The 8,580-nt window shown below is 41.7% G+C and overlaps 1 protein-coding gene across 1 annotated transcript in view; it reads left to right on the top strand.

Moving 5' to 3' along the window:
* LOC140564075 (latent-transforming growth factor beta-binding protein 2-like) overlaps window positions 1-8,580 on the top strand; it is a 154,840-nt gene that overhangs the window by 61,372 nt on the left and 84,888 nt on the right. Inside the window, exon 6 of the mRNA XM_072689151.1 lies at window positions 4,365-4,568. Coding sequence (XP_072545252.1) covers window positions 4,365-4,568 — 204 coding nt within the window. The remainder of the gene's footprint in view (window positions 1-4,364; window positions 4,569-8,580) is intronic.

Raw genomic sequence — 8,580 nt, 5'->3', positions numbered from 1 at the left:
CCTTACTGAGGCAATCTCGGATTATTAAAGCCTGTAAAAGACGGAAATTGTCCTCTCGCTCTGCGTGTTTGATTTTGCTGGTGTTCCATTAGGGGTGTGAGGTGGCAGGTAAACACTTATCTCATGCTGGAGTAATGTTGAGACTTCCAGGCTGCTCGAGCCTGCGTGAATAACATAGCTTCCTCAGTTCCTCAGTGTTCAGCAGTTACTGTACTCCTAAATTTAGACATGCCCTACTTTTGCTGGCTCTGTTTGGAGATGAGCAGGGAACTCTGGTGGCAGTTAATGGAACAAGAGACAAGAGAGTGTGTGTGGAGGGGAAAACAGGAGAGTGGCGGTGGAGGTGGAGGTGGAGGGGTTTCACTCACAAACACACATGTAGAAAAAAGACACAGTCCAGCGTGCTTGTGTGTGGTTACTCTGCTGGAGGAGGTAAGAGGTCGAGACAGAGAGCCGGAATTCATGTCACAGAGTAGTTCCTGCCCCACGCTGAGCTGCTGAGCTGCTGAGCTGCTGAGCCGACTAGTGAGGCTGCATTAATTACTCTCTTTGATACTTTGGCCAGTCTGTGATCATTATGTTGCTTCCTCTCTCTTTCTACTTTCTACTCTCTCTCTCTCTCCCTCCCTCCCTCTCGCTCTCTGTGTCTCTGTTTCTCTCTCTCTACTCTTCCTACTCTCTCTCTCTCCCTCCCTCTCTCAACTCTGCCTCTTTCTTCTTGCTCTCTACTCTCCGCTCTCTCTCTCTCTCTCTACTCTCTGTCTCGTGGCTCAGATGTGTCTCAGGCCTCCTCCTGAAGTGCTTTGAGTGATGGGATTTATATCTGGTTTTAAATGATTGAATAATCCCGATACTCAAGAAAGATGAAGTGGCCAGGTGTAACATTGCCTCTCTATGCTCTCTCTCCACTCTCTCTTTACTCAAAGTGACCCTATTTACACTTGGTCACTTCATTAAACTAGTATCTGAATTGTGTCCTGATAAAATTTTATCCACATGCATTTACCCTGGGTAGTCAAATGCGTCTCTGGTTAATCCTGATACTCAAGACACATGAAGTCACCAGATGTAAACAGGGCCTCTCTATGCTCTCTTTACTCTGTCTCTGCTCTCTGACCCGTTTACACCTGGTCACTTCATGTGACTGGTATCTGGATTGTATCCTGATCAGATTTTAGCAATGTCTTGGAGAGATGGATGAGTTTACACTGCTATAATGTGGCTTAAACCACCTGATGTCCTATTGAGTATTCTGACTATTCTGTCCTGTTCCCTTGGGTGTCTGAACAGCAGAGTCACTCACTGTCTTTAAACACAAACTGAAAATCCATCTCATCCAAGAGCACTTGGGCAAAGTGTAGTATTGAGTATTGGGGTCTCCATACTGACTTTGGTATTTAGTAGCATCTTGGCTTATAGATATCTTTTGGATTCTAGCCTCTACAAATTTGCTAAGGATATTTTCGGAGTAAACAGTGAAGTACATTTGGAAGTCGCTCTGGATGAAAAGTGTAAATGTATCTGCTTTAATTGAGTTTTGGGTGAGAATTTGAGTTTTTTGTGGCTTGGCCGTATCCAGATATAATCCTGATACTCTAAAAACATGACGTAACCAGGTGTAATAGGGTCTCTCTATGCTCTCTCTTTAATACCTGGTCACTTCATGAGAGTATCTGAATTGTATCCTGCTAAGATTTTAGCCACATGCGTTTACACTGGGTAGTCAAGTGCATCTCCGGTTAGTCAGACTGAAACCTGATGGCTGTGTGGGAAGTAATATGCTGATTATGCAGCAGTTATTACTGGTGTTTGGGTTGTACTGGGAGGGGTTTTAGTTGTTGAGTTTGCTTTGAGGGATGGATGCGTTTACACTGCTATAACATGTGGCTCAAATATGTCTCAGACCTTCTCCTGAAGTGGTTTGAGTGATGGGATTTGTATCTGGTTTGAGTCTTGGATGTGTTTACACTCGACGTTTTTTGTGGTTTGACCGAATCCAGATATTATCCTGCTACTCGAGATGCATGAAGTCACCAAGTGTAAACGGGGTCTCTCTATGCTCTCTCCTCAGTTCTACTCTCTCTCTCTCTCTCTCTCTCTTTGCTCTACTATCTCTCTCTCCACTCTCAGTACTACCTTTCTACTACTGCTACCTTTCCATTTATGTGCCCTTGCACTCATTCTATCTTGCCCACTTATTCTCTCTGTTTCTCACAAGGTCATAGTTTCCGTGAAGGCTGTCAAATCAAATTCATGTCCTTGTTTTCTTTTCCAATGCCGGACACAACAGTGCTTCTCGAATGGTGAGAAACATGTGCCTCCTTGAGGTCAATGCAGAAGTATTTTCACTGTTTTGTGACTACAAAGCCTCAGCCTTTTACTGCCCAAGCTGCCCGGGCATTTTTCATTACGGCTCTTTGAAGTCTGACTGCAAACAGGTTGGGTTTAGGGTGCTCTGACGCCCCTGGTCACAGGTATGTGGGGCATCAGGCACTCCTGCCAAAATGATAAGGAGAATTAAAGGGCCGGCAAAACACTCTGTCAAACTCCAGCTGTTGTATCATTCCATTGTTGCTCCCCACGGCGGTATGATTGCAGAACATAAATCTCAACCTACACAAAGGGACTGTCAGCACTCTGATCTGCTCTGTTCAGGGGAGGATTTGACTCTCTGGCTTGTAGATTGAGATGAATCAGTGTTCCTGAATCTCTGTAGCGGTGGCCATCTGCTCTCAAAGATAAAGGTGCTTTAGGTCCCTAAAGCTACTTACAGAGTTTTCAAGATTCTGACATTCATCAGTGTTTTCTTATTTGGCATTTGTTTAATTTAGGAGGACAATAGGTAATAAATAGGCAATAGACAATAGGTAACTTTGTGTTGGGACTTTTCTCAAGAGCAAATTGAATTGAATTCTTAAATTATTAGAGTTAAACCATTAAACCAAAAGTGGTTCAGCAGCAACATGTCTCAAAGATTCCTTTTATTTTTAAATGCATGGTACCATTGGAAAAACATACACCATATGGACAAATGTATTGGGACACCCATCATTAAAAATAGTATATTTTTTTGGAAGAACTGTCACTTCTGTCCAGGAAAGGCTTTCTACTAAATTGTGGAGCATTGCTGTGATTGCATTCAGCCACAGAAGCATTAGTTAGGTCAGGATGTTGGATGATCACCACCCTACCTCATCAACTCCAGTTCCCCAACTCATCCCAGAAGAATTGGATGGAGCACCAAACATGATTCCAGAGAACACAGTTCCACTGCTCCACAGCTCTATTCTAGCTACTTCTGGTCAATATGACCTCAAATCAACACGAACATTTTACCTAGATTATGATTAATGAAGGATTGACTACACACATGGTAGTAAGTTTTTAAGGGGACAGTACATGACAGTACACACACTGGAAAGTGGAAAGAATGAAAACTAAGTCAATTATAGTTCAGAACATCAATTATTATGATATTAATGTTTGTTTAATTCCTCAGCCCAACTCTAGCCTACACCTGGCATAAGGCATGGTGTCAATATGTTCATGTTTATGCTACTTATCTTTTGGCAGTACTTTTCTACAGGGACTGGGCAAGTTGTGTATGCATTTGCACATCTGTGTGAGCAATGGCTACAACTTAAAGTAGCTGAATCCACTTATTAAAGAGGGTGTCTACAAACATTTGGACATATAGTGTATTTCCACAAGACGGTTGGAGCTTTCCCATAGTTGGACACACAGCATAGTCTGACAGATTTACATCTCTGTAGTTTTGCCTGCTCCCAGAATATCTACATTTAACAGCCAGTTCAGTTCTGCAAATTTACAATATCAGTTTCTGTTGACCTCTTGAATACCCCACACGTGTGCTCAGGGGGTCTACATGAGTTCAATGGTTTTCACATGAATCTGTCTTCATTGGCATACAGGAAGTTATTAGTGGTCCTCAGGAAGGCATTATTAGTTGAAGGAAGCAGAGGTCAGGCCAGTAACGTCGGCTCACTAATATGCATCTTGGTGTGCTTCCCCAGAGGGCGAATTTTAGACTTCGTAAATCCTTTCCTTAACAGGAGCTGTGCTCACGAAGGAGGGATGTTGCCGTATACGCACAGCAGCCCACGTCAGGAGCTTTGCCGCCCCCAGAAAGCCTCATTACTTTGCCCCCCTGCTTGCGCCTATTTGTTGTGACTCAATTTGGTATGAGGACACATAAATCAGTCCAATTAAAAGTGATGTTCTCTTGGTTTGATGCCATTCTGTGTCCCGGTTATGAATGTGTGAGTGATAGGTTACAGCTGAAACATCTGATTTCCACATTTGCTCCTTTTTAATTACGCTCTTTCTCTTATTTCCTCCTCTAGTCTTTTGTCAAATTCCGTGTCTGAATGGAGGACGCTGCATTGGGCAGAACGAGTGTTGGTGTCCATCAAACTCCACTGGGAAGTTCTGTCACCTTCCAGTTCCAACTCCCAGCAAAGCCACTCCCAGCAGACGGGCCAATAGCAATGGGGCACAGAACGGATCCTCCCACTCTATGTACACTCTGCCTCTGTCCAACCAACAAGGTAAAGATCGCTCTATTTCACACGGACTTAATGCAGAGGTGACCTACTGGTCTTTTAGTAAGTCACTCAGTGGCCTCCTTGTCTTTTAGGTAGTCAGTGAGTGGCCTACTTGTCTTTTAGGTAGTCAGTGAGTGGCCTCCTTGTCTTTTAGGTAGTCAGTCAGTGACCTACTTGTCTTTTAGGTAGTCAGTCAGTGGCCTACTTGTCTTTTAGTAAGTCCGTCAGTGGCCTACTTGTCTTTTAGGTAGTCAGTCAGTGGCCTAGTTGTCTTTTAGGTAGTCAGTCAGTGGCCTAGTTGTCTTTTAGGTAGTCAGTCAGTGGCCTATTTGTCTTTTAGGTAGTCAGTTAGTGGCCTAGTTGTCTTTTAGGTAGTCAATCAGTGGCCTATTTGTCTTTTAGGTAGCCAGTTAGTGGCCTAGTTGTCTTTTAGGTAGTCAATCAGTGGCCTATTTGTCTTTTAGGTAGTCAGTCAGTGGCCTAGTTGTCTTTTAGGTAGTCAGTCAGTGGCCTACTTGTTTTTTAGGTAGTCAATCAGTGGCCTACTTGTCTTTTAGGTAGTCAGTCAGTGGCCTACCTGTCTTTTAGGAAGTCAGTCAATGCCCTACTTGTCTTTTAGGTAGTCAGTCAGTGGTCTACTTGTCTTTTAGGTAGTCAGTCATGGCCTACTTGTTTTTTTAGGTAGTCAGTGAGTGGGCTACTTGTTTTTTAGGTAGTCAGTGAGTGGCCTACTTGTCTTTTAGGTAGTCAGTCAGTGGCCTACTTGTCTTTTAGGTAGTCAATCAGTGGCCTATTAGTTTTTTAGGTAGTCAGTCAGTGACCTAGTTGTCTTTTAGGTAGTCAGTCAGTGGCTTACTTGTCTTTTAGGTAGTCAGTCAGTGGCCTGCCTGTCTTTTAGGAAGTCAGTCAATGCCCTACTTGTCTTTTAGGTAGTCAGTCAGTGGCCTACTTGTCTTTTAGGTAGTCAGTCAGTGGCCTACTTGTTTTTAAGGAAGTCAGTCAGTGGCCTACTTGGTTTTTAGGTAGTCAGAGGCCTAGTTGTGTTCTGTGAGTCAGGAAAATTATTTGCCAGTCAGTCAGTTATCAGACTATATATAATGTGGCCTATTATCTCAAATGAGTTTGCCAGCCCTGGTTTTACACTGCATATGTTATATCTATTATAACTATATCTTGGCATGTAAAATCTAGTTGATATATCAATTTCTTACTGATATTGTTTGGTTGTTTGTTGTTTTAAGAATATTAAAGGTATCTCTAGGTGTTTTTTATTCCATTGGTCTTCCATTGTTTTAAGTTAAATTATCTGATTTTATTGGCTTATTTTATTTTGATTACACTAAATCTTTTTTTTTGTTTCCAACAAAAGATGAGGCATATTTTTTCAATTCTGGAGCTCCTTGTATTGTACACAAAGTGCTGTTTTTTTTTTTTCCAAAGAAGTCATCACAAGTATAAAAGCCAGGATACACCTCAACGATGCCAAAAAATGCACGTGATAACAAAGAACTGATGTTTTTCATATTGTTTTGTATTTCTTCCAGTTTCATCCCCTGATAATATTAAATAGTCTTAGTCTCTTGGATTTTATTTCTTTCGTTCCTTCGCATTTATGCAAAATTAAGTAGAAGCAGAAGCTCCTTCAGATGTTCTGCAGTGCGCTGCATTCCTTTCTCTTTTGCCGAGAGACCCCAGTACAGGGCTCTAATAAGACTAATTCAGTGGCAGGGATCACATCTGGCTGCTGTTACATCACTGTACAAACATCCTAGTCCCTGTGTGGCAAGTGATGGTGCCTCGCTGATGAGACAGGATCATTTGGATGCTTTTTAGACTCTATAAGACACAATCTGCAGGACCAGTGAGTCGTAAAAGACATGGGATATCTGAGAATTTTTGGCACATTTGGTGATAGGCTGTCTCAGACGGTCAGGGGATGCATATATAATCTACTATTCCTTAATTTAAGAACGTATACACTTGACTCATCATCATGAAAGAGTAAATGAATTATGGTGCCGATGTTATTTTTTTCAGTATTAGATAATATGATGTGAGTCAGCTGTGTTGTATTTTAATCCTCCACAAACAGGCTGTGCGAGATTTCTAACACATGGTTTTGTTGTTTTGTATGTTTATTGGATGGCTAGCCACATTTGATACTATGTGACTGTCAGGGATTAGCCATTAAACTAGCTTTGGCAATAATATGACTTTATTTGTTTAGGCTCATAACACTAGCTAATTCGGGTCAATCCTCTTAAGAAATTCCAGGGGAAACACCAAGCTCACCTCCTACAGCATTCCTGGTTCACTGGGTTCTTTTGGCAAGTGCTTTGTCTGCACTGTGTCAGCTTTGTTTTATTAGGAGCATCGCTGCTTCTGACCCCACGTCAAAGCAGGCAAGCTGCTCGCTGAGTGTAGGTCAAGGTTTTGCTTGCTGAGGTGGAAAAGGTAAAGACTGGGATGCAGCAAGCATGCCCTAAGAAGGAGCTTTTTCCACGCATCTCTGTTGGAGCTGTAGTACAACAGTTTAATTAGATACTAATTTAGTAGGGGTGTGACGGTACACAGAGTTCCAGGCAGGTTTACACCACGGTTTGGACCTTACAGTTTGGTAAGAGTTTGTTTCTACAACAAGTACAAGCAACAAACCCCCGGAGGCTAGGTTTCTTATCATTGCTTTTGAACAGTCATGCAAGTTACCATTACTGTGGTGTGGTGTAGTCCCCCCTCAGGTAGATACAGGTACAGTCTGTACAGCTGCCTCATGCACATTAGAGGCCAGATTCAGTTGGATTGAAACATGTCCACAGAGCTCTAACTAAATACTGCACAGATTGGGTCTACTAGAATGAGCCCCCCTAAATTACCCCATAAATAAAGCCCATGTCTACTCATTTTCATGATTCTCTTCTAACTATTATTAATAGCTTTTGTGATGAATTTACTATAAACTGGCAGAGGAATAAAAAATATTTATTATGGAAAAAATCATTCTGTGGGCAGGACCAAAGCACCAGCTAAAGAACCAATCAGAGTTACCAACATGTTTTCGCCGCCTACCTCCATTAAGAGAATGCTTTTTCATGCATTCAGCCTCTTTGCTAAGCTTTTTCAACTAGTTTTCCCAGAACACACAACGTGAAGCTCAAACACCATTGTTAATCAGCGTAAGCTTACTAGTCATGCCAACCACATGCTTGCTCGTTTAAACTCCCTGTACTAGTTCAACTCTGTGTTCTAGGTGAAGCTCCATGCTCGTTTAATCTCCCTGTACTTTAAACACTGTGCTTATGTTGAAACTCTGTGCTTGACATACACTCAAACACAGCTGCACCAACACCGCTGGAGTTATTCTCCAGCTTATAATTGGAAGGTCCCATTCTACTTTAAATGGGGCAAAATTTACAGGAGGCAGATTGCAGTGGGTGCTTTTTTACGATAAAATACCAGCTTCATGCTGCAAGATTAGTAAACGCCAATCTTTTTGTGTTTATTTCTTTAAAATGACATGAATCGAAATCATGAAGTGTCACCACTTTATTTAAATGTGTAAAAACGGACAGTGCCGATCATTCTTCGACCTGGCACAGCATTTAACTATGATTAAACTACATATATAAACTAAACTATATACTAAATATATGCTGAATATAACATTGGTAAATGCTTGTGTCTTCTGTGGAATATATCCAGTATTAAAATCAAATTTGAAATATTTAAAATCACAACCCCGATGTACAGCCCTTGCTGTACATCAAAATTGAGATCATTACAACCATAACATTTACATATGTCCCTCGTTTACAGGCCGGCTTGGATTCAAACTGTCATAGAAAGAGAGACACTTTCAGACTGCCGTGTTCAAAGGCATCATTAGGAATGAGTTTTTGCACTCTGGCAGACCTGCAGTCTGTTTCACAGCTTGAAAACCAGACTGGAGTCTAATTGAATGAAATCAATGGGAAGAATCCTAATGGCTACACAATCAAAATGCAATTTCGTTACACTG

Source organism: Salminus brasiliensis, chromosome 10 (genome assembly GCF_030463535.1).
Source record: "Salminus brasiliensis chromosome 10, fSalBra1.hap2, whole genome shotgun sequence".
Taxonomy (NCBI): Eukaryota; Metazoa; Chordata; class Actinopteri; order Characiformes; family Bryconidae; genus Salminus; species Salminus brasiliensis.
This window is presented reverse-complemented; position numbering and strand designations above follow the sequence as displayed.